The sequence below is a fragment of the Microcebus murinus genome, chromosome 5 (genome assembly GCF_040939455.1).
Source record: "Microcebus murinus isolate Inina chromosome 5, M.murinus_Inina_mat1.0, whole genome shotgun sequence".
Taxonomy (NCBI): domain Eukaryota; kingdom Metazoa; phylum Chordata; class Mammalia; order Primates; family Cheirogaleidae; genus Microcebus; species Microcebus murinus.
In genome coordinates this window covers 73,236,120-73,263,849 of record NC_134108.1, presented here as the reverse complement: position 1 = coordinate 73,263,849, position 27,730 = coordinate 73,236,120, and the positions used below count along the sequence as shown (strand labels likewise).

Below are 27,730 nucleotides of genomic sequence, written 5' to 3'. Positions count from 1 at the left end.
TGAGCCTAATAAATTAGAATAATCAAAACAGCAAACTATTCCGAAGTGTAGCATTCTGTACTGTCAGACAAAATATGGACTTCTGGGCTGTGTTCAAAGAACGCCATGAAGAATGAGCTTCATATTAGGTTGTGGCCCTTTGCCTCTACTTACTCTCTGTCAGTTCTAGTGAATTAAGCAGAAGAGAGGTGAATATTATCTGGCTAAAAATAAAAAAGAGAAAGAGGAAGACATTTTAAGACCAACATGTGGAAATTGTACTGTAGGATAATCTCGATGTTGTGTTATAATAATTTGTGATTCTCTAACCTGTGAATATTGCAGACTGTTAAGTAATGTAAAGCATAGACACTTGTGAATGTGCAGAAATGTGGTTTTCTCTGTGTAGGGGAAGCACTGGGAGAAGGAAATCGTCCATCCAGTCCCTAATCCCCTGGTTCTCCCTGGCCTCTCCTTTTTGTCTCATCCTGCTTGGACTTTGGCCTTCATCTTGTTTTCCCCTGGTACTTGTCAAACCCTAGGGCATCTTATGGTTGACTTTTTAAGGCAAGATAAAACCAGGCTGTTCCATTGGCTTGTCCCACAGTTCTCCATACTCAGTATCTACTCCCCAACCCCACCACATCCCACCCCACCCCCACTGCAACAAAAGTCCTCCCGGGCCTCCCTTGAAGGGGGAGCCATGGGACTGGTTTTGGATCTCATTGACATCTCACCGGAATCAGGGAAGGCAGGGCAGTGCAGACATCGCAGTGCCATTCTGCCCTGGCAGATTTGGCCATTGCTGCTCTTTGCTGTCTACCCCACACTGGCTTAAAGGACCCATCAAAGTGGTTCTCCCTGAGGGTTTCAGAAGCTGGACACAAGCACCTAATGTTTGTGGATACCTGCCTTACACTATCTGAATCTTTTACCATCTTACTACCCCATCTTCTGTCCATCCCTCTGCCAACACACACTTGTGTGTATGTGCGCACATGCGTACACACATAGATACATTCATACATATGCCCACCCACACACCGCCAAGGGCCTAGAGGGTTTCAGAATTTGGTTCTTTTCTCTTCCTGCTAGCCAATCAGACTTTTGACTTTTTTCCTTGAGCCAGGGGAACTGCTCTACTATTGTGCTATTGCCATATTCTTTAATTAACTATATAAACTCCCAATTCTACAATTCTAGATGTTCCAAGCCAAGTGCTTTTGGGCCATCACAATAAAACCATTTCTTTCTCAAGCTTTTGCAATAGAGACTGTGGGTTTCAAGACAATTGCTTCTGCTGATCTCCTTTTTAAAATTCTGTTTGGAAAACTGAGCACTGAACAATAACGTCTTTGTTCTTGGTTGTATCTGCCTGTCCCCCAAAGCCGAAGCTGTCTCAGTTTTATTGGGTAAAACAACGAGATCAGTAAGAATGAAAAACAAATCAGATGATATCTCAAAAATACTATCTTTTTATTTTTTATTTTTGTTTTTCTGAGACAGAGTCTTGCTCTGTCACCTGGGCTAGAGTGCTGTGGTGTCAGCCTAGCTCACAGCAACCTCAAACTCCTGGCCTCAGGCAATCCTCCTGCCTCATCCTCCCAAGTAGCTGGGACTACAGGTGTGAGCCACCACACCTGGCCATCCCCAGAGTTTCTGATTCACTAGATCTGGAGGGGGGTGGCGCAAGAATATGAGTTTATAACAAGCACCAGTTAAAATTTTGATGGCCATTCAGGGACTACACTTTTTTTTTTTTTTTTGAGACAGAGTCTCGCTCTGATGCCCGGGCTAGAGTGCCGTGGTGTCAGCCCTAGCTCACAGCAACCTCAAACTCCTGGGCTCCAGCGATCCTCCTGCCTCACCCTCCTGAGTAACTGGGACTACAGGTGAATGCTAGCATACCCGGCTAATTTTTTCTATTTTTAGTAGAGACGGTCTCACTCTTGCTCAGGCTGGTCTCGAACTCCTGACCTCAGGTGATCTTTTCACCATGGTCTCCCAGGGTAGTGTTAGGGTTACTGGCGTGAGTCAATATACAGAAAAGGATTGAAAGAGACTGCCAATACTATCCTTTTAAATGTTATTGCCTAGATTTGAGTTGTTATATCATATGAGGGAATAATCATTTCCTTCCCTAATGTTGTGATAATGAGTTAGATTGATTTTCACACATATTTATAAATAGAATTGTCAGTTTTCCGAAGATGTGGTACAGTTGAGCAGATGTTAGATATGGGGGGAAATTGTTGGTTGAAGTTGAAATTCTAATTCCTCTTATTTGCTTGGCTATCTTTACAATTTATTTAAACTTTCCAGAATCTTATCTTTAAAATAGGCATAATGACACACTTATGACAATAAAGCATATTGTCTGTGCTTTTGGAGACACTATGGAAGGATGTCAGCAGATGACCAAACTCATTATCAGAGACGTACAATGAATAGGAATGGTTCTTGAAATGACCCTTGTTCAGTCCTGAAATAGCAGCTCCTTGGGTAATCATCACTGTGAACTGCTGCAGAAGGCTGCATTAGTGGAACTCTGTGGGGATATGGGGACCATTTTAGCATTGGCTGTGTGGTGTGATGCTTTATCTGTTGCTTAACATTCAGAATGATCCACAACTGTAGCTAAGTTGCTATTAAAAAACTTCCAACGTCTTGTCAGTAGGCGTTCCAAATATCATTGCCCAGTAATTAGAAGACCTGCTTGCCTCAGAGTCTTTCAGAGATTAAAATCATATATGCAAATACTGCAAACTTGCAAACTTCAACTCTATGTGGTATGTTGTTTTTGTTATTAATTTTTACTAACTCTCCTACATTCTATTTCCCCTTCATACATTTTTCTTTCTTTTCAGTACTTTGGGATATGCATGTCTATAAAGCTTGGTTTTTAAAAGAAGTCATCTTTTCTTAGAGTCAGAACCCCCACTGTTCAGTGTCATCTGATATCGTCATGTTTTTCCACTTTTTAAGCCATGTCTTGGGGCTTCTTTGGTTCTCTTTGGATTGTGGCTGTTTCTGGATTGTGAACATGGATATGTTTCCAAATATACTGGATTTTTATACCGAACTCCATTCTGTGCTGCATGATTTTGTTTGTTTGTTTGTTTTTCTAGTACTTCCGGGGCTTAGAATTTATCCCTGTCATTTATAAATCAGTTTGAAGAAAGATTAATTCACTCAGTGTTCAACATTTGAATCAAGTGCCAATTATGTATGAAATACAGTGGTATTGCTGGGGACTGGGAAGAGCCCTGAACACCAGACTTCCACCTGGACTATGGAGTCAGTGGTGGTGTCATTCACCAAGGCTATGCACACAGGAAGTGGAGCCAGATGGAGGGGAAGGTGGGGGAAGAGGGAGGAGGATAGTGATGGGAAATTACTGCTAGCTTTAGACATGAGGTGTCCAGGTGGTGTGATACCTTGGAGAGGCTCTCACTCCAGGTGGCAGATCTGGATATCATTAGTACAAGACAGTGATTGAAGCCAAGGCAGTGAATGAAAGAGAATGGAGATGAATTTCCTGTCATATGATCACCAGATTTGCCAGGATTATTCTTCTGTAAACAGATATCCTGGTTGGGGGTAGGGAGGGGTATCTCAAAATAGCTAAAGTGATGTAGAAGTATTTATATATGTTCAGTATAATTGGTAGGCTGCCTGGAAACTGCAGTTTTGAAAATCAGTGATGACCATAGGCTAAAGCTTCTAGACCTTGACACTATGTATTTACATTTGTAATCACTATGTAATTATGTAATTACAGATTTTATTGTGGGCTGGCCTGTGCATTGTAGGATGTTTAGCACCATCCCTGGTGCAAATGTCTCCTCCCTGCCCCACCCACTATGTCCATCCCCAGTTGTGGCAACCCAAAATGTATCTAAACATTGCTAAAAGTCCTATGGGCTTGATAATGCCACTGGAGCAAGTTCTCTGAATTTATATAAAACATTTTGGGAGGAGCTATATTAACTTTTCTATTTTAGAATAGTTGAAAAATACACTCATGTCTGCAATTATCCTGACTCCCATGTAGAAAGCAGCTTATTCATTCTGGAAGATTGATTGCATAATTTTATAGTTTTTTAAAAAAATTCTTTGCTGCACATAAAACAGATAGCTACTAGTTTCAAATCAAATCTTATTTTGCTCTATGTGTAAATCATATATAAACTAAAGAGGGTGGGCGGGAGATGCCATACTTCAAATAGTGAAACAGCTTGTGGTTATGACTCAGTCATTTGAAAGGAATTGCTGTCAGTTCCTTGTGTGTCAGACACTTTAAGGCAGACCATCCAAAAGAGTTACCTGATAGTACTCTTGGGGTGGAAGTCAGAGAGTGGAGTTCAAGGGAGTCCAACATGACCTTATAATAGTAATTTGAAGGTAAAACGTTTTAAGCGTAAGAGTTAGTGCTTAATATTTTTAAACCTACATTTTTGTTTTTAGTTCATAAAAACAATAATATAAGAAAGTAACTCAATATCTGCCATGGAAGCTAAGTTAACTTATAGCTCGAAAACCTCCTCTTAAAATTACTCAAGTTTGAAAGAATCACTCATAAGGTAAGTCAAGGCATTGTTGGAAGCACCTGCTTGCCTATGTGTTGCTCTGAAATGATGTTATTAATGATGCTATTAGAACATAAATTCCTTGAGGACAAGGATTTTGTCCATTTTCTTTTTTCTTTCTCTGCATCCCATACTTCCTCCATGTTACTACAGTCCTCAGTGGTGCATATAGTCAGCATTTAGCATCTTGTTTCATTTTGGCTCTGCTGCTTCTCTGGCTGTCGGCCACCTCCCTACCAGGCACCACCACTACTGCACTGCTGGTATCCTAAACACGCCAGCAGAGCAGACAGCTAAAGCGTAGGAGTTTAGGCTGTGGTGGTATCATTTCTTCTCCTTAATGAATCTTGATTTCAGCACTTACTCTTAACTGTCATAAACTTGGGGTATTGCACATTTTCTATGCCTCGTGGAATTGTGGCTGTAGACTTCCAGCCTAAATCTCAATCTTACTCTGTCAAATGGAGGAAGAATAAGAAATGAATTCTAGTTTTGCAATAGGTGTTTGGTCTGCATTCAGAGGCCCATACCTACCTTCTCAAATCCTGCTCATAGCCCTTGATTAACAGAAATGAGAGGTGTTATAAAAGCAAGAAGGGAGAGAATATCCGAGTTTTTTCCATCCTGAAGACAGAAATAGTGGTATCTGGAGAGCTGAGGAAGTATGTGTGTGTCGGGGTAGTCTTCTATGTACTTCTGCTGCTACTTGATTGGAATGACTAAAGCGACCTTGAAACCAGAAACTGCATTTTAAAGCAGAATTGAGTTTGGGCTCATCTAAGCTTATACAGTGTAGGGAAGATGAACTGAAATGAATATGGTATGGTAAGTATGAATCCCGTCCCATGGGAGTCCACATGGTGCAGTGGATGGAATGTGCTTATCCAAGCTTAATTACAGGCTCCACGTGTGTACTTGGGCAAGTGACTTGACCTCTCTGGTCCTGACTCCTCACCTGTAAAGCCCACGCAGGATTGCTGAGATTTAATATGGTAACAGTGTAAAGCACTTCGTGGTTGTAGCAGCAGTTATTGTGGTTTAAATGGTGACTGTATAGATTGTTTACTTGCTCAGGAATTATGTAATAACTACTTAAGAATTATTCTTCTGGTTGTTCTCGGAGTTTAGGGTTCTTGTTTGGTTTCACTTCTAAATTGGTAGTATTCTTGGTTAAGTCATTTAGGTTTATAAATGCTGGATTCCTTGTATTCAAAATTTTTGAAATCAGTGATCCTTTATTATTTTCTAAGCTTGGAAATTCTATTTTGTTTAGCTATTTTAAAACTTAGGTCTTTTTTTATTGTTGTAAAAAATACATTTAATATGATGTAAAAATACATCTATTAAATAATTTGAATTCTGACTCATCTGCTAGGTCAAAATAGCCAAGGGAATGTGAAGCTTTTCACAAATAATCCTGTGATTTTTTTTTTTCAGATAAGTACACATAAATATAACAAATTGCTTAATTGATATTTTACAATTATGTATTAAAGAGTCCTGTTGAAGGTTAGAAGATAAATAGTATAAACTTATTTAAAATGTTTACATAATTAAGTCTCAGGGATATGCGAAAAAGGAAAAATTTGTCGTTTTTAACCAAATGTTCTTTATTTCCAAGCAATCTGTTACTGAAGGCGTGTGGATCATGTGTCTTTTCTCTGCTTAGAATTTCCCTCTTCTGCCATATGTTGATTGTAGAAACACCAAGGAGATTATGTATAATTAAGAAATAACTCCTACTCCTAGCCTAGATTTTCAAATATCATTCATACTCTCCGTTCTCGTGGAAATCTACTTTCATTGTGTGGAAGACCATATTTTTCTTTTATGTATTTCTCTTTGTTTATGGTATTAATATTTACAGTAACCAACATCAACAGATGATTGGCTCTCTCACATATAATTTTTCAAGATAGGAAGTTATTAAGCATCAAATCTAACACACAAAAATACTTTCAAAATAAGCTGTGGACAAATTTTTGATTGAGTTATTAACTTATTGGACTCTGCTGTTGCTAAATAAAATCAGTGGTGACTTTACCATATTTATTTATTTATTTACTTATTTTTGAGATAGGCTCTTATTCTGTTGCCTGGGCTAGAGTAAAGTGATGTCATCATAGCTCACAGGGACCTCAATCTCCTGCCTCTGCCTCCCGAGTACTTGGGACCACAGACGCCACCACGCCCAGCTATTGTCTAGGCTGGTTTTGAACTCCTGGCTTCAAGCGTTCCCTAGCCTCAGCCTCCAAAAGTGCTAGGATTACATGCATGAGCAGGATTACAGTGCCTGGACAGATAAATATTTAAAACCCACTAAAAACATGGAGACTATGAATCGCCATGAAACAAAACCTCAATTTTATGCCAAAAGAATGGCCAACATTATAGAATGCTTATCGTAGGCATTATGTTAAGAGCTTACTGTGCATTATTTCGTTTTAGCATCCCAGCAGTACTGCTAGATGGGTGTTATTACTCCATCCTTTCTGTAGATGAAGAAGCTGAGGCTTGGGCAGGTTAAGTAACTTGCTTGTGTTCACATAACTAGTGAGCCCAAGGAGAGTGGGAGGTTGAATTTAAGCTGCTTGATTCCAAAGCCCATGATGAAGTTGCATTTTAAAATAACCAAAATTTCCTTCATATAATACTGGGACTAATTTTTTTTAATATTGGATGATGTGGCAAATTGACTGGCTTCTGGAGAAATTCAAACCTAAACAATGTTATTGCTGAGATCATTCAGTTTATTTTCATCATTAACATTTGATGAATAAGACTGTGTAATTCACTGAACATGTTTAGAGGAAAGTAACTCACTTCTCCACCCACTGGAATCTCAGTTGTAAAACCACATTTTGACAAGGTTATGGGTTACAAGTTATTTTAAAAATTTTTCCAAACTTAGTTTTCTGAAGTTAATAAAAAGCTGAAAAAAGTTTAAATTATGTTTAAAAGCACTGAATGAGCTAAAATCTAAACAAAGCTATGTACTTTGTATAAATATGGCCCCCATCCAACATGGTTACTTATGCTTGAAAAGATACTGTTTAAAATAATATTTAAAATAATCTATTTCATAATGTTGAAATTTTTACCAAGTATAATTATATATAAATCTAAGAGATACTAAAGGAGTAATAGATACTAAAAGAGACACTAAATGAGTAAGAGATAAATATTAAGTTTATAAATGTAATTGGACAATTAAAACCTACTCTTATATTATTTAAATAAAAGTCAGTTAAATAGACTTGTTGGTAAAGTCTCTTACAGGCTAGACTTTCTTCCACTAACTTCTTCCTTCTTAAGTTAACTTAGTTCAATCCTTCCTTTCTTAGCATCATAATCATGATCATCCTCTCTGTTATTGTTTTCCTCATATTATCTGCCTTAGTAATTCAATTACAAGCAACAAAAATTACTCTGGCTAAGTTGAGCAAAGAAACAGTCTATTCAGAAGGATATATCTTGTAGTTTTTCAGTTGAGCACAACCTGAAGAATCAGGCCTTGTAGAGCTGTGCCTGTGCAAGTTGTTGTGCTTAGAAGGGGTTATGGATGTGAGCAGATATAAATCTCTCAGGCCCAAGGTCAGTTGATTGGGGGCAAGAGGACCCTGGACTGTTACTCCCAGCCTGTGAAACTTCTAGTCCTCTAACCCCAGTGTGCCATGCAGGCATTAAATTTTTGTGTGTTCTAAGACCTAAAAAACAGCCGAGAGGCTGCAATGAAGAGCAGGAAACAGAGCGGATCCAGAGAGAAAGGTTGCAGAAAGTAGGAGTGGTCTTTTCAGGTGTCACTTTTGGGGTAAATGAGTTTTTGGTCCTTGTGCACATGTGCTGTTTATTTGCATGTCAGCTTTCAGGAGAGAATTTTATTAATATTAGCATCATTCTTGGGCTGCATGTCCATTCCTTGGTCAAGGGAATGTGGAGCTCTTTGACTGACAGCTCCTCTGGCATGTTATCTTAAGGGGAAGGGATGAACTTCCAAATGAAATAGGACCTAAAGGAGAGACCATGAATAGTAAATAGGCAAAAGGGCAATATGCATGTGACATGTCATGTCACTTTACCATGCATAGATAGTAATAATACATAAAATACACAGAAATAATACATAAAAATCTTCAGAACTTGAATTAGATTTATTAAATTGTCTTTAGGCAACATTTCATACCAAATCATTTCTATGCTGAAATAATCATGGTCATTACTTTATTACAAAATAACTCTAGGATATTGTATCAGTATTAGTTTTTATGTTTTATTGAGGCATGTGCAGTGTGTATCAGGATCATCAAGGATGGGCATAGAAATGACCTTTTCCCTTTTTATAATTAAATCCAAGAAGGTCAAAATTTCCCCTCTGATATCTTAGTATCCTAATATATTGTTGGTACTGTATATCTGTTAATATTTTATCCTGATCCCATTCCCATCTTTTTTAATGCACTTATTGTTCATTTCTTACACATCATGGTTTTTAAATCAGATCCTTTTTGAGAATTTAAATGTTTTCCCTCCAACTGCTATGTTATGAAGTGTGATTGTAAAGTAATGTGAGTGATCTTTTTAATTATTCATAAACTAATTTTTAAAGATAATTCCCCCCCCCCCAAAGTTCCAAGAATGTGTTAAGCAAAAGCTTCAATTTTAGAATAACAGTATCTTTGGATAAGTGTTTTGAAGAATGATAATTGTTTGTTTAAAAATGAATTTGATTATATAATCACTATGTATTATATATTATTTTCCTGTGTAGTTTTAAAAATACATTCAATAGTCTTCTGGATTGTAAACTCCTTGAAGGCAGAGCCCAGGCCTTATTTGTATTGATTTTATACCTTATTGTACTTTTGCTAACAATGCATTGCACCTCCATAAACTATAATATGGAAAATAAGTAAGTGCCGTAATTAATTCTTTGTGAGGACTATAACATTAAAAATTATAGTCTATTAAAAGTCTATGTCTACTGGACATAGACTTATAGATAGACATGTAGTCTATTAAATAGACATATAGTCTATTAAAAGTCTATAGTCTATTAATAGTCTATGGATATTAAAAGTAGCCATCTTTTTACAGTTTTCCAAAAATGAATCTTCTGTGTAAGGTTTTTCATATTTCATTTCTCTGTTTCCATCGATAGTGTTCTCTGTTTTTCTGTATTTAAAACCATTGAAATTTCTTAAATACTTTTACTTACAAAAAGTAAAAGAAAAAAATTCAAATGACCACAAACAGCCAATCGCTAAGGAACCTGCTATTACTGTACAGCATGCAGTGGTAGAAACTAAATGTAGAGAAAACAATCAGTTTTCCATGTTTTCCATTTCATACAAATAGAGGGATTTTATGATTGTCTTGCAACATATCGGGAAGCACGCTGTAGGTTGGTTTCCACGAAATTAGATAACAATGGAAATTTTAGTTCCCAAAGTGGAATTGTGTTGTGGATTTCCTATGGACCATCTCTCAGCCTCTTGACCATAAAGAATATGCCTGATGTAGTGTGTTTAATGTTTCTTATTAGAGAAAATGTGAGGGATATAAAAATGTCAAATGTTTTATCCTAGTCACTAAAGTTATTTATGAACAACTGATAAGATAAAAAGCCAGCGGCAGAAATTTGACTACTGGTTTCTGGTAGCATGACTCTGCCATTACGGGAAGTGATTTGTGCCATGATGCTATTTGCCTTTGTTTGTTTTCCCCCGAAGGCTGGAAGTTCTATAATATGCTTGTCTTTGAATTAAGAAACTATTCATTTCCCTTTGGATCATAAGACTGGCAGCAAATAATAAGCTTAAATCAATAAAGTTCAAAGATCATAAAAATGATTCATGTTATTTAACTTCCTCCTTTAATGTCACTTTTATATATATTTGTGTGTATATGTGTGTTGTGTATATACAGTCATATGTCACTTAATGACAGGGATATATTCTGAGAAATTTTTCATTAGGCGATTTTGTCATTGTATGAACATCAGAGAGTGTACTTACACAAACCTAGGTGGTATGCCCTGCTACACATCTAGACTATGTGTTGCTTCTAGGCAACAAACCTGATAGCATGTAACTCTGTTGAATACTGTAGGAAAGTGTAACACAGGGGTAGGTATTTGTGTATCTGAACATATCTAAACATAGAAAAGATACAGCAAAAATGCTGTGCTATAATTTATGGGACCACTTTGGTATATGTGGTCTGTTATTTCATGAAGTATCATTGTGTGGCACATAACTGTACATCCATCCATCTATATTAAGTTGCTTGATCATCTAAGGACACTTTGATTTAAATTCACAAAATCACCAAATTTTAATAAAGCTTTTTTATACTTTTGCTTTTTATTTGGAAAGGAAACAGTCTCCTGGTGGCTCTTTCTTGGTTCACTTGAATAGCACTTTTCTCTGTGCTGGTGAAATCCAGTCACTCTTTATTTTAGGCTTTAGTCATACTTTTTAAGTTAAGTATAGTGTAGTTGACATCTTCTGTTGGCTTAGCTTTTTAGTCAAGAGGTATAATTGTTAATAACATTTAGCCATAATAAATGTAGTTGTCTCATAGTACATATTTTTTTAAATAGCAACATGGTTCAAAACAGAGACTTATAATTAGACAATTATTGGGTAACAGGAAAGGATGTTTTCAAATTTGCATACTTATGGTTTTACTGTATAATCTAGTAGTTTCCTGATGTAATTTTATAGTTTTCTATCAGTATTTACAACTGTGATACCTACATTGTTAAAAATAAATTTACCTACTGGAGTTATAGCTTCTTTAATACTATTTATGTGAAACTACTTTAAAAGGGGAAACAATTATAATGTTTAGCCCTTCAACAAATGAGTCTATTGAGTAGCTGCTATGTACTGAGGCCCTGATATGCAGCATTGAAAAAACAAAGTCTCCCCTGTCGTGTGGATCTCCTAGTCTGATACTCGGCTGATTCATTATTTTTGGTTTAAAATCCTAGTTTTCCTTGTCTTTAATGAATGTTGGTCTGTCTCTCCTGCTCCTTCTGTATGTGCAAATGCTCACACACACACACACACGTATATCCATTATACGTATGATACGGTGTATTCTCTGTGTGTGTGTATATAACATAAGCTTCACAGAGACAGAATCGGTAGGAGACATACAGCTACAGGAGAGGGCATTTATTAAGGGGATTGGCTCACGTGGCTATGGAGGCTAAGGAGTCCTGAGACAGGCTGTCTGCAAGCTAGAGATCCTGGGGTGCTGGTAGAGAGGCTCAGTCCAAGTCCAGAGGCTTCAGAACCAGAGAGGCCACTCTTAGGCCTGAGAATAGGGGACAGGAGAGGCCACTGGTGCAAGTCCTGGAGTCCAAAGGCCAGGGAGCCTGGAGTTACTGTCCAAGGACGGGAGTGGAAGAGTGTATCCCAGTTCTAGCAGATAGATGGACACATTCCCCTTTTCTCGGTTTTTGTTTTTTCCTGACCCCCAGCAGGAGAGATGGTGCCTGCCTACATTGAAGGCAGATCTAACCCCAGCTAGATCTCTCAGACTCACATGCTAATCTCCTCTGGAAACACCCTCACAGACATACCCCAAAACAGTGCTTTGTTAGGTTTGTAGGTATTCCTTAATCCAGTCAAGTTGAGACCTAAAATTAACCATCACAACATGCATACATATATCTTTTGTTTTTATAATAAAATCTGTAAATCAGGGAATTGATTTTTTCTGTGTAAGAATGGGGCATACTTTAAGAATTTTGATTCTGCCTTTAAATACTCCCTTGTGTATATCCTCAATTTTCCATTTAAAATTCTGGCTGTATAATATGTCTGTCTTCCACATTAATTTTTTTCACAGATTATTTTTCTTTTTTTCTTATTGGAAACAAAACAAAACACAGTGACTGATGAGGCACTGTTTTTGCCTAAAAGTTCAGAAGCATCCCAAGGTCAGTGACAGGTTCTGTTTTCATGAGCTCCCGGTTAGCTTTTCATAGTGCAGGTGCCTAAGGAGAAAAGGTCACCCAGCCAAACAAAGGGTTCACCTTTTCAGAGACTTGAGGGAACTTTTAACACGCGTTTAATCTAATGCATAGAAAACCAGGAGAACTCTCACTTACAAATACAGGACGTGGCAATGGGTTAAGGCACTCCCCTTCTTTGTTTAGAAGGTACCAGAGGAAGTGTTCAACAAAACTTTTTTATCCTTCTTTTAAAAAAGTCAACCTTGTAAACATCTTTTCATCACTAGCCTGCAGTTCTGTCGAATAAAACGTTCTGATGCAGCCACACTGGATCTGATGCATGAATTTAAAGATAAGGGCTGGGGAGCAGGCCCAGGGCAGGCTGCCAGATGGCCCTGAACCTCACCCGAGCACCATTAGAGTGAGCATGTGTCTTTCCCAGCTCGAGGCTCCTGGTTTGGGGGTTATCTCCTAAACAGGGATCCTGACGAGGAGGATAGACAGTGCAAGGCAGTGCAAACACTTATTCCATGCTGTGCTATTTGATGAGCGTTAGTAGAAAAAAGCAACAGTTTTAGTAGCCCTCATACATTCTATTACCGAAGCTCAAGTTAACACAGAGAGACATAAATCATATTCTTCACCTTCATGCTGTAACTCTTTGGATTGTAATTGCCTCCCAAACTCCTCCCTAGGCCTTTCTTCCAAGCCGTAGAGTGGACATTTTATGCCTCTAAATACGGTTTGCTTTACTTGCCTGTGTTTTTTTCTCAATGCAAGGCCATTGCTGTAAGGTGTCATGGGGTGAGGGGATGGTATCATATCGTGGTCTTTAAAAGTGATGCTGAAACAGGTCAGTATTGAAGGCAGTGCAGATATGTTTATTATGACCAACCACCCCACTTAATTTTGTTCGAAGAACTGACCTTTGATATTTTCCCAATTGGATGCTGGGCTCTTGTTGGCTGTAGCATATTGAGAATTTGAAGATTTATGTCTTGAATGTCTTTCTCCAGCCACCCGCGCTTCCCCACTGCCTTGCTAAGGGATCAGCAGCTCGCTGCTGCTCCAGGCCAGCTACAATATTATGGTTTCAGCATCAGTCATGCAGAGCCAGCCGTATTCCGATTTCAGAATTATGGTTGGCTCTCCCGGTGTAAAGTGATACATCCTGGCATCGTGAAGTTGTAGGACTGGGCAGCAGTAACGTTGAAGGCTGCATAAAGATTTCACCCTCATGGAGGTTTCCTGGTTACATTTGAGGCTGTGGTTTAAAACACATGACCTCCGCATAATATAGGTTTTTAAAAAGTGTGAAAAAGGTGTATTTATAACCACAACCCCACATTTTTATAGATCATACAGTTTTGATAGTATATGTGAGAAATGATCATTTTTTTTCCTTCAAGACAGAGTTTATGAATGGTTTCTTATTAAGTTATTTAGGACTCTGCATAGCCGAAATAACAAAACCCAAGTATGTTTATGTTTCTTTCAATTTATTGGAAATAATCGTGCCATTAATCACCATCAGAACTAAAGGCAGAGTATAGTAAATTGAAAACCATCAATTTATATGCTAGGTAGAAATGAATTTATGATGAATAAAAGCGAAAACATAAATCTGAGCTTTATTTTTGAATATAGTTAAAAGGTACCAAGTGGGGTGGGGTTGGTAACCTCTGGGATGATGGCAGTAGTGATGGCGAAGCAATACTTACCCATCACCCTAAGCCCATACCCTGCCTCCGTGAGGAGAACCTCCTAGTCCTATCCTCATCATTTGGATCTTTGGATTTTCCAAACCCTGTGAGTCCTGAAATAAACCTGATTATTTCATGGTATTCTCTTCTGTGCTTGAAAACACTGGCCCGGCTTTTTTTACTTCCTCTTTATATCCATTCATACCCATGGCTAAGACAGACACATTGGCTTTGGACATCACTCTTACCACTGGTATCCTGGCCCCACTCCCAATACTGATGGCCAAATTTAGTAATTTACTAAAAACTGATAGTGGTGGTAGTGTTTGTGTAGGTGGTAAAAAAATAATAATTTTATTGTTTGCCTTTTATGTAATGTTTCTAGAAAACTATATTTTTGATAAAATCATAAAAAGTTGTTTTAATCAATAAAAACACATCTCATCCATTATAGGTATTCTTGGTATAATATTTCTTCTGTGAGAGACTAAAAATAGTTGGGTCTTTTGAAAGTGGAAATGGATTTTCACTCTTTCACGAATATATAAAGACATTGGAGGTCTTGGGATAAGGACCCAGGAATGCCTCAGGAGCACAGTGGGTTCCCAAGTGCATTTGGGGGAAGAGTTCAGGGCTATAGAATGCTTTTCCCTGCACATTTAAAATTTCAAATGCTGTGATTGTCCACTTATGATGTCATTTTGGAACATATAGCAGGACTACTGAACACTTACATTTACACATTATCTTGGATTGCTTACTGTTTTTCTGGGTTTTGAAAACACGTGGTGAAGAAATGGTTCAAATATCTTTCTTTTGAAACACTGGGTCTCCTCTGCTAAATGTAACTTTACAGCAAAATGGGTGTTTATACTGGTGAATATCCACAAAATGTTTGGGAAGGCCAGAATGGAAGTCTGCCTAATTCAGTGTATAATTTTGTGGGTAAAGATAACATAGCAAACAGTGCATCTTGACATTTGAAAAAAAAAATAATTTTGCCAGAAAGATGTTTCCTTAAAGTATAGGTTGCAAACTCTTGGGCAGAATCCGGCCTGGAGATATGTTTTGCTTGGCTTTCACAGTATTTGGAAAAAAAAAAAAGGAAGAAAGAAAATAAGTCTGACTCCCTAAATCAGAGACTATGTTCTCTGGTCATCCACACTATCCACCACTGGTTATTGCCTCAATTATTCACATTATTTTTAAGGGTCCTGAGGCATTTGTCTTGTGACTCTTGCTAAATGAAAGCTGTTTGCAGGCAGTCTCTGGTTTGTGTACCTCATCCTTTAAGTTACTGTCAGACTGGCAAGAGCAACCTACTTTCTTTCCTGCTTCTCCTTGTCCCTCTTGGCTCCAGTCACAGTTCGGGCAGCAGCAGGCCCCAGCTGGACTTCAGGAAAGGGCAAATGGAAGGAGAAGGGCAGGAAAGCCTGTCCATGCTCTCCAGAAGTGATCCTTGGCTGCCAGAGAGGAAAGGGAACCAGGGAAAACCTCCTCACTGCCAGTCTGTGGCCAGGGAGAAGGAGCAAAGAAAACTGTCCTTTACTCACTTTCCTTCCCTGTCTGCTTGCTTTATGCCCCTGTATTTTTCAGATATTTGCAGCTAAAGCTAATTTTTCCAACTCATTCATTCATCAAATAGATTTGAAGTCTGCTGAACGTGGAGTACCATACTTGGCTAGCAGAGGGCAATAGGGGAAGATTATACAATAATAAGACATGGATCTGTAACCCTCATGAGTTTTAGTTTTACAGTGTAGTTTTAGCTCACTTGTGAGACTTTCAGTTCTCATCTGTATCCTTTCTCACCCAGCTTTGCTGTCTCCCTGGAGTTATTATCCTTATTTCTTAGAGTTTAGGTCTTGTATTTAGCTGAGAGTTCACCATCGTTGTTTGACACTTTCTTCTGGATCTTGATTAGATTATTCTTAAAGGCTTGCTTTTCCTCTGAATGATCAGGATAATTTTCAGCATTTTTTAAAAATAGGCTCTGTTTGCTTCACTATATATTTTGCTTTCTTTACTCATCTTCTCTAGATTCATTTAGGAACACTGTTTTAGAGCTGGGGCCTCATACTAAAGATGACCCAAATACCACATTTGGTCATGGACAAATTCTTCTCTAGATTCATTTTGTTTCATCTATCTGCCTCATTTCTGCAGGTCCCTGAGTTTGTGACCCTAAGGTTCATTGGCAGAGAAGCAAGTAGAGGGTTGGCAGGATAGGAGCAGGGGTCACACCAGATAGATGAAACAAAATTAGCGAAGCAGTATACAACCTAAGTTAGCTGTGGAAGGCACTTAAATACAGTATTTCTTAAGTGCTTCACCCTTTTAATGGAATTTGTCCATGACCAAATGTGGTATTTGGGTCGTCTTTAGTATGAGGCCCCGGCTCTAAAACAGTGTTCCTTAAATTTTTTTGACACAGATGACAGACAGACAGACAGACAGAAACACACACACACACACACACACACACACACACACACACACACACACACACACACAGTATTTCAAACCAGAAGTTCAATATTTCACATCTTTTGAATTCTTTCTCTGAGAATAAAGTCTCAGAACTGAGATTCCTTATTCCAGGGATCTAAACCTTTAGCAGTTTTTGGTAAATATATTCCCAAAATATTTCTCAAAAGATTTATGTGAATTTACATTGTCAGGAAGATTTTACTGTATCCTTGCCAGAAATTAAATTAATTTGTGACTTTAAAGGGTAAAGTACCACTTTATTCTTATTTTTAACTTATTTTTAAAAAAATTGTTAGAGTGCTAGAACATTTTCACTGTTTATTAGTGGTATTTTCTCTTTTATAGTAATTATTTTATTCATAGACGATATAGCAAAATCACCAACTTCTTATGATAAAGTAAGTCATCAAACACAAAATATTTTTGGATTACTTAACCCACAAAAAACTTTATCATTCACAACCTAAGTTATTATATCCTGCTTTTTGTGGTGTAATTGCCAAAATCATATTACTATACTAGTCCTTGTCAATAAAAACATTGCAGAATAGAGAATTCAAAGTGAAATAGGAATGGATTGTTGATATTTTTGTGGTGTATAAGCATAAAACATTTCTAAGATTTTTCTGCTGAAAAAAGGATTTAAATCTAAATTGATTTTTTAAAGTTAAATTATATTTCTAAAAAAAATAATTATTATATCTTCTCACTGGTATATAATTTGCAATGAATTTTGATACTGTAATTTTTGACCTTGAGATTTCTGTACCTATGTGTTCCTCACCTTCTCTGTCAAATAATCAATGAATGTTTTGTGGACAAATATTACTATTTCTACTAAATTGATTCTGTTTTTGAAGCTAAGTATCATATAAATAATTCTTCCTGTAATTTTGATTTTATTCAAGGTATGTAATTTATATACTTCATTTCTCTCTGTGCCATCTTAGTTATATACACTCAAAAACATATGTGTAATTTTTACTGAAATATTCTTTGAACTTTAGTGTAACACTTTTTTGAGTCATACCCAAAAAAGACCCAAAAGATTTTAAGCCTTGCCCATGTCTTATGAACTACACATGAGTTTTGTTTCATAATGGACTAAAAATTCATTTATTCCAAAAAAATTGGACCAGGTTTTAGAAAATAAAACCATTTATCCATGGTGATACAGAAGTGTAGCAGTGTTTACACGTTTGATCATTCCTTAGGGAAGTATTACCTTGGTAGACAACCAGCTGGCTTCAGGGAAAATAATACCCTTGATACGTGCTTAAAACAGCAGTGTAAAATGTAACTGGCTGACAGTGTTGGTTTTGGTTAGGGTCATTTTCTTATTATTCATGGTATGCTGGGAGTATAAGGAATGATGTCAGTTTCTACCCTTTAGAACTCTTATGATGGCCAGACATAGTATTTCCCTCTGTTGTCAACACTTGAGAAAAATTTGCCAAATGGAGACTTATGAATTGAAAAGGAGAGGATATTAGTAATTGTTTGTTTTAAGAAGAGAAAAATTTGTTTTTCAACATTATTTTAGAAAAGAACATGAGTTGAAATTTTACATTCTTAAAAAAATTGTTTTTTTAACAAAAATAACTTGATTTTTAATACCAGTATTTTACCTTTCCTTTTCACTTAAAATAATTAATTTCTTTCTTTCTTGGGTATGCTTTGCTCTAGGGCATTTTGGTAACCCACATCACAACTTTTTGGGGACCTAGTCTAACTTTGCTTCCCTAGTATTAGCACATGTGTTTTTGATGTGAATTGATGACTTTTGGAATTTATACAACATTATTAAAAGTTAATTGAGAAAATGCATATAATAAATAACATGATGAAAGTGATTTTTCTGGTTTATACTAATGTTCCAAACTTTCTTAGTTGGTGTTATTTATCTCCTTAATTATTGGCACAATATAGACCAAAGATAGAAGGCCTAGAAGGTTCTGTAGTGTGTAACTAGTGTCCACTGTTCCTGTGAGCAGAGGATTACACATGTTATTACCATGTATAGATTATCTTTATGGTTCTCATTAGCTGATTTACCATTGAAGATTTTTCAGGAGAGGAGTGCTGTCTAGGATGATAAATCTGGGAAAGCACCTGTGACATTGCTGATGTTAGGAAAAAAATTTCCTTGTGCTTGATTCAAAATGGAGTATGGTGAGGAAATCAGATTGTGATTTTTTTAAGGAAAGAGAATATAGTAAACAATTGACATTTGATTATATGTTTTCCCCTATGGAATATCATATTCTGAAAAGATTTTCTTTCCAGTACCCCAGGGGACCAGTTTAAGAATTTAGATTTATTAAGGACTTTTAAAGCACTATCTTCCTCAACAAGAAAAAAATCAAATAGGGTGATTAAAATATGTGGGCCAAGGTCTAGAGTAGACATTTCTCCAAAAGAGATATGTAAATGACCAAATAAGCACCTGCAAAGATGTTCAACACCACTAAGTATTAGGAAGATGCAAATCACAATCTCAATGAGATACCACCTCATACCCACTAAGGATGGCTACTATTAAGAACATAGAAAATAGCAAGTGTTGGCACAAATGTAGAGAAATGGGGACTCTTGTGTGCACTATTGGTGGGAATGTAAAATGATGCAGCCACCGTGGAAAACAGTATGGCTATTCTTGAAAAATTGAAATATAGAATTACAGTAAGACCCAGCAATTCCACTTCTGGGTATAGATCCAAAAGAAGTGAAAGCAGGGATTCAAACAGGTGTCTGTACACCATGTGCTTAGCAGCATTACTGACAACAGTGAAAATGTAAAAGGAATCCAAGTGCCCATTCGCAAATAAATAAATAGATAAACAAAATGTGATCTATATTAATACATACAATGACATTATTTATTCTTAAAGGAGGTAAATTTTGGCATATAACATGGGTGAACCTTGGAAATGTTATTCTCTGTGAAATAAGCCAGTCCCAAATATTGTAAGATTCCACTATATGAACTTCCTAGACTAGTCAAGTTCATAGAGACAGAAAGTAGAATGATGCCAAGGGCTTGAAAGAGGGGGAATGGGGGGTTATTGATTAGTGGCTACAGAGTTTCAGCTGTGGAAGATGAAAAAGTACTGGAGACGGATGGTGGTGATGGCTGTACAACAATATGAATATACTTAATGCCACAGAACTGTATAATTAAAAGTGTCTAAAATGGTAAAAACAAACAAAACTGTATGGAATTTTTCAGTCAGTGCATAGTCATAACCTGAATGGTCAACTAGGGCCAATATGTGTGTAATACATGGTAACAAAGTAATATCACTTGAATGAAGGTGAACCGCTTGAATTAGTGAACGATAAATATAGTGGAATGATACTGCCAGTGGTCTTTGCTGTTGGGTCAGGTGCTTAATTTGCCAAATACTGGTAAGTAGCTCTTGTACCCTCACTTTTTTTATTTATTAGAAGAGTATATGCATATTTCAAATAAGACTTTAGTTATGTGATACTTCCAAATGCTTCCCGCCATTGCAAACCCCAAAGAAAAAGCCTGAAAGAGCCAGAGTGTTTCTAAGATTAGAAGATGCAACACTCTTGTTGTGTTTCAAAAGCACAACCTGGCTTTTTAATAGTTCTGATTAACAGTTTTCTACAATTCTATGACATGGAAGTCAATACTATTAATGTCCAAATGACATGTTGCAATTTCTTATTTTCTTAAAAAGTGAACGTGGTTGAGTTGAGGTGGAGATTTAGGTACAAGTTTATAGAAATATTTTTAAGCTCTGCCAAAAAGTTATAGGAAAGTGATAAGAATGAAGATACAGAAACAACTTGAGAATTGGTTACTTCAATCTTTGAAAAATTGTTTTGGCAGAAAAAAAAAATTATGTTACTACCTAGAGGTAGTTATACTTTGCATGATGTTTAAGCTAACAGGGAAAATGGAAAAAAAAGAAAACCCAAACTTTTAGAACACATTTATTTACATATTTACCCATGTTTAAGTATATAGCTAATAAATATGCACCAGTCCAGTACTTTTATCATCTTTTATGCACCAGTCCAATACTTTTATCATCATGGTGAACTGTTTTCAATAGGAAAGGAAAATGTGTGTTCTAGATCAACTCTGTGTATTTGTTATAATCATGCATGTTTTAAAAGGTACATAAAGACAGAAACATATTCTGTATTGCTGACTGCTTATTCTAAAAACAGTCTGTTGTAGGACAAATAGGTGGAAAAAGGTGGCCCAGGGTTGTCCTCTATCAGAAGTAGAATGATTAGAGTTTAGTTTTTAGGACTTCCCTTTCAGTGTCCTTTATAACATTGCTCGTCCCTCCTAAGAGATTAAAGGCATCCGAAACATGGAGGCTTGAGAGTGATCCATGTAAATCATTGTGTCTGTATGCTTCTTTTTGGAACAATATAAATAACATTTATTAATATTTAGCATGCACATGTATAACTATGTATAGGTATTCTGGTTAGGTACAGAATATCTGATACTTCTGAATTTCATACTCTTGAACGATTTAGAATCTGCTGGAGGAGATAGTATAGAGATACCCCCACTACCACTCCATGGAAAAGAATATTCTTCAAAACAAAGAAACAAAAAAAGATTCTTAGGTACTTTTAAAAGCTATTTAGTTTCTTTAATAATATATGCATCTATCCCCAAATAACAATAACATAAATGAGCATAATTTCCTCAATTTAATACGTTTGTGTGTCACATATTATGTTCTGCAGTAGACCCAAATATGAATAACAGAGTTTGTATCTTCACATTTGCAATTTAGGGTGTGGTTGGAGGGGTTGGTAAGATGTACTTACGCAGGGCTGTACCTCGAGGTAAATTTCTAGTGATCCTAAGAGAGGTACAGCAGCCTGTGCTGCCTTGACCCGATTACTGTACTTGATTCTTACTCTTGTACCCTGGTTTTAGTTTTCATAGAACATCCTTGCATTGTTGGCCACCTCAAATTCTATTAGGAAATAATCACTAGAATGCAGATAATCTGATTTAAAAAGAAAAAACAAAAAGAGGGAAATGTGCCATGGGATTTAAAACAAGGGGGAGCCGAGCTAGTTGGGGGGACCAGGGAGGAGGGGATGTATGAGATGGGTCTTGAGGGAGGGATAGAGTGTCTGCCAATTTGGGGAAGGAAGTCAGAGGTGGAAAAGTGTGGATCACATTCACAGGGTAGCGCATGGCCTGACCTGCCCGGAGCGTAGAGGGACTATTAGAACACAAGCTAGAAAGGTAAGATTAACTGACAAGAGCGTGTTTATCTGAAATATTTTGAAGTAGCATTCATAAAGACGCCCACTTTTAATTTTGCAAAAGCAGTTTTTTCTAGATTTTTTAGTATTTCAGCTCTGATTATTACCAAAAATTGAAGAAAGACTGAACCAGTGAGGATGTCCAAAAATTTCCCAAACATTTCATTTCTTTGTCAGTGTTATTTGCTTATTCCTCTATTCTTAACTTTATTCAATTCTTTTTGTGCTCTGTGTACTCCTTTACCTACTTTTTCCACATGGGTGATAAAGCCCTGAGGATTTAGTTTTTCTCAGTTTACATCACTTTCCCACAATACTAAAATATTCGTAACCCTATCACCGACATCTTTGCCAAAATGGACTTTTCAGAACTGTCTCTGAAGCTCATGATTGTTCTTCTCTTTTAGTGTTGGTAGTTCTCCAGCAGAGGATCAGCCAGTGGGCCAGCCGTGTAGGGAGGTCATGCTGACTAGTAATAGTCACCAGGCATATATTAATATATTTGTCAGCCTGTGATTAATTGTCAGGCTTTTCTGGCTGATTTGTCAAATGTATTTGGCTACTAAACAAGAAAACATTTAAAATTTATCTAATTCATTTGCATTTATATTTGAAGCTCATCAAAATCATGTCCTTATTGATTCTAGATTATATAAATAATAATTAATATATTCCTGATTAATGGAACATACATGTTATGATTTTTACCATTAGTTGTGCTTATATGTATGTATTACACAGATGAGGTTCTTTTGACTTCAAAAGGAAGCAGTACATACCAGCTTTCATGTTCCTTTGGCTTTTTATTAGCTTTATATTCAGATAGAAAATGTTAAAAAGGCTATAAATTGCTTATCCAAAATGTTACTTTCCTCCTTTCTCTTATCAGCCGTCAAGAATAGGCTGCTGAACTTGGTGTTGATAAGCTTGAATTGTCTGTAGGGAGAAAATCTTGCTATAGATTTTGAATAAGAAATAAGGTACACACACACATACACATGCACATGATACATGGCTTTTTGAATGTCAGTGTTAACTTTCAGGCATGTGCAAGCTTAGTACTTTGCTTGTCTGTATCATTTCTCCTGGAATGACAGCTTAACAGTTTCCCTGGTTGGATTGTGTTAAAATCTTTAAAGGCTACATTCACTAAAACATATGTGTAATGTTTGGGCAGCCAAAGTCTGTGCAGTCATTTTAACAGAGTATAGCTTAGCAGCTCTTTCATTACCACAGATATCTTATTGTTAAAGCTACATTAAAATTTCATCAATTTACAGCCTACTATTTCATAATTACGTTGTTGTGGGATGTGTGGAAGTATATACTTTTGCACTATCTTAAAAATGGATTTTGCTAAGAAAGCAATAGCATAAATAAATTTAAAAAGGACATGCATAATATAGCTAAACAATTTATTTTAATAGATTTCTTTCCAATTAACTTATCTAATTAATTTTCTTTTCATTTTCACAATATTAATACATTCAGAGCACTGTGCTAGATATCCTGCATAGATAACTTTAATTTATGGCCGTTAATAAAGACATGTGGGTAGAAAATCGATAATGGGGAAAAGTCGTGGCGTGGCCAAACAAGACATAAGCTATCGCCCAGGTTCCACCAGAACAGGGATGTCATGATATGTCTGTTCTTGGCAATGTCGTGTGTTCAGTGTTGGGATTTTGATTGCTTCTCTTGTGATAGCATGCTACTGATGCTCTGTTGGAAGGAATGACTAACTAAACGGTGAGAAAACTCCTAGCCTTTCAGGACCGTCTTGTAAGTTTTCTTGACAAATCTTCTACAGCCTTTATGGGGAACAAAGTCCTTTTGTTTTGTGGTAGAGGACACAGAGAACAGTTACTCACAGTCCTGATCTTTAACTGGCTTAGCTTTCCTTGGTGCCATTTGTCACCTTTAACTCATTGGTGCTCCATCTGCCATAGGCCAGAGTCCAGGAGCAGTTCTTTGTGGTAAAAAGTTGGAGAAGCAGATACTGGAAAATCCAGCCTTACATGATCTTTCCTGGCTTTGATAGGTTTAGCTTTCATATTGAAAAGTTGTTTAAACACTTTTAATTTTTTTCGAGTGTAGAAATGCATTTATTTCAGGAGAAAATTTTAAAACTTTAAAAAACATTTTCTTCCAAAGAAAATGAATTTTAAAGTATTATCAGTATTTATATCTACAGTTATTTATTTTTAAAAAGTTAATGGGTATCTCCATTGAAGAATTCTATATTAATTTTTATTATTTAAGTACATTAAAATGCTAAATGTGATTAGGGAAATGTTTTGGTAGTTGTGTATTATGTTGTCTAGATATGTGAACATTAAAAGCCTATTAAAGTTGACAAAAATATGTACTTTAATTAGAATAATTGAACCCCAAAGAATAGAAAGCGTAACAGTCTCTTCAGTTTTATATATTTGTGATGATTTCATTTTCACAATATTAACAAAACGGGATAGAGCAGCAATCTTTAGAAATTTCAGTAAATTAAAATTATGAATGATAATTGAATTGAATTTCTACTGTACTTCACAAAGTGATGTACTGAGATTGTACTCAGTTCAATATATGCTAATTTTTTGAGAGTGTGACTGAAAATGTCAGTGTTATTTTTAAATTTTGGCATTTTCAGAATTTTGATATAACTTTATACATTTTAATATTTCCAGATATCAGAGATGATTTTTAAAAAACAAAAATGAAACTTAAAGTGCTTCCCAAAATTAAATGAAGTAATTAAATATAAAATGTGCAGCTCAGAGCCTAGCACACAGCAATCTCTGTGGCAATCATTGCTTGTGATTATGGTCATTACTCCTAACTCCTCTGTTCTTGCTGCGCTGTTTCTCTGTCACTTGTTTGTAGATAAGCAGCAATTTCCACAAAATCAAAGTGTTTCCTTTGTGTCTACTCTCTAGTTCTTGATGTTTTTGAAATTTCTGGAATTCTTTCCACATCTGTCAGTAAAACTCCTCATTCCGAGAACACAAGGTTTTTGTAACGCACGCACCGAGGTGTTGAACAACTTGAATAGTTGTGATACCAATAGTTTATTTCTCATTTTGTCTAGTATCCAGCAGCTTTGAGGGTCAAGTATTGAGCTGGATATGATCCTGACATGCAACGGATCATACAGAGTAGGATGGGAAGACCGACTGTCCACATTTTTATTGTGCCTATTTGCTGTTGGAGTTTGGGATCTCAGGGCTCCCTTGTTTCTGAAGCTAGTCCTAAGATACCATAAAAAACATCATTATATTTTTTGAGAAGATTATGACTACAAACTACGTGTGTCTGTTACCTTCAACATTAACTTAAGGGCTTTTTCTTTATTTATTTTAGATTTATTGAGAATACTTTCAATGATACTTCCATAAAGTAAAAAGTAAGATTTTCTCACACTTTCTTCACTGTTGTTCCTCAGGATAAACAATTTTTGGTAGTTAGAAATGAATCTTTCCAGACTATTTACATATGTTCTCTCAATATACATGTTGAAAAGGTATTTTTCTTGGTGCCCCCACTGCTGTGGTGGTGGTTTTTCATAAAAATGAGATTGTATTGTCCTGCAACTTGCTTATTTTACCAATTAACTTATCATGGGCATCTTTCCATGTCCTTGGTCTTTTTCATGGCTGCATACTATGCCACTGTATTGCTATGTGCTGGTCTGTTTATCTGTTTCCTTGTTGAAAGATACTAAGAAGGTCTCCAGATTTCATCTGTTTACATATCATATTGCATGAACCCCACAGAGGAGAAGCATTTGTCCTTGGTCATCTGTGCTTAGTTTCCCTACTCCAATCTATAGCATAGGGGATTTAGGCCATCTTGCCTTTGCTTGTTGGCTTTCAGGGATCATTCTAAAGGTTGACATTTGGTCTTGGATAGGCCTGAGCTCAGATAAAAAGTACCAATTTGGTTGTATGGGGTTTTAGGGTAATAGCGTTTTTATATAAGTTTCTCATTTCTTCCTGCTGGAAAGTTAAAACGCGCCATCTAGCATGATGGATTTGGGCTCTTGTACTTTGATAACTTTTATGTTGGCAAAATTCTGGGTTTCAGAGCTATGAGAAAGGTCTGATTCTCAAACCTGGTTTTTTTTTTTTTTTTCTTTTCTATTGGTTATCTTTAAAGTGAGAACATCTTTGAGAGAATATTTTAAAAATACATTTTTTTTTATATGTGTGATTGCACAATATTTTTGTCTCTTTATATTTCTATCTGGCTGAGTTGAAATATAATTTGTTACTTTTACAGATGGCATAATTAATCACAATCATAAAAAAGATAAATACTAATATCTCAAGCTTAATGTTTCATTGGGGTTGGGGTGGTATTCATTAAGGTGTTCATAAGATTTTATGTTCTTCAGTCACTATTTACTTAGTAGATATAGTAACTTATTTTTGTCATAGTTATTGGCCATATCTTGCTGGTTGAAATTGCTGCATACTTTTAAAATTCTAAACTATAATTACCTAGAATGAGTAAAATCTTTTATCTTAATACATATTTTTTGTTTGGAAGATTTCATATTCATAAAATGGTAACATTTTAAGAAAGGTGATATCAAATTGTTAGAAATTTAGAGACAAAACTACCACTTCTCTTTCGTAATGTGGTAATTGGTCAAAATATTTTAAGCAGTAACTTGCTGTTGATTTTAATAGTTTTTACCTGCCAACACAGCTGGAATCCTATGATATCATAGCTATATTTTTGGTTGAATATTATACAGAGTATATGATACATAGTGTGAACAACTACATTGGGCAGCTCTTCAGAATACAGCCTTATTATTTGTGACATTTTCCACGTTAAAGTGGAGTGTGGTCATTAACCAGATTTTAGTGCACATTAACAAAGAGAGATTTAGCCGTTTTACTTTTGCAGTGATTTCTTACTGCAAGGTTTCCTCAAATATCTAGTAGCTTGAGTTTTTCCTTTGCTGTAGCTTTTACATGTTATTTTTGTGTCTTTCTTTGCCACAAAACTATTTCCTAAAACTATTGTTATTTATATGCAAACATGCCCTAAAATGAACAAAAAAGCACTTTCACTCTTAAAGTAATATGAAGAAAAAAATTGACATTGATATAATAAATATGAAATATAGTAATTCAGTTTATAACACAAAGATCTTATAATAATGGGTATGCATTTTAAACTACAAACATAGAATCACAAATCCCATTTTTCTTTTCTATGGGGATTATAAACTCTACTGAAACATTTTTTTAAAGTACAAAAATCAGTCGACTGGCCTCTTAAATGGGAATTGTAACTTATTTGGCATAAAATTGAATTACTGATTTGTATATCATTTGTTGAATTTGATGTGCTTTTGTAATTGCATTAAAACTACCATCATATGCTTGAAATACGTATTCTCTTCAACATCAGGTTTTCCTTTTCTCTTTCAGTCTGTGATCAAAACAGGGCGACTGCTAATCAGTCACGAGGCTCCCTTGACAGGCGGTTTTGCATCGGAGATCAGCTCTACAGTTCAGGTAGAGTAATTGTTGGCACTGACTCTAACACTTGTGCAATTGCACGTGCCTCTTCCAGAAGAAAAAAAATTACTTATCACAGTATATGAAATAATGCACTTTTTTGAAATGTACAGTTCCATTCTGACTTAACTTCACTGTTCTTTAGTTAATAGTCTAATTACATCTTCTAGAAAAGGGATCTTAAAAAAACAAAAGCTG

General features: G+C 36.2%; 1 protein-coding gene across 2 annotated transcripts in view; it reads left to right on the top strand.

Moving 5' to 3' along the window:
* BCKDHB (branched chain keto acid dehydrogenase E1 subunit beta) overlaps nucleotides 1-27,730 on the top strand; it is a 211,361-nt gene that overhangs the window by 128,854 nt on the left and 54,777 nt on the right. For both annotated transcript variants that reach the window (XM_012769130.2, XM_012769131.3), the window contains exon 9: nucleotides 27,443-27,529. In XM_012769130.2, the coding sequence (XP_012624584.2) occupies nucleotides 27,443-27,529 (87 nt within the window). The remainder of the gene's footprint in view (nucleotides 1-27,442; nucleotides 27,530-27,730) is intronic.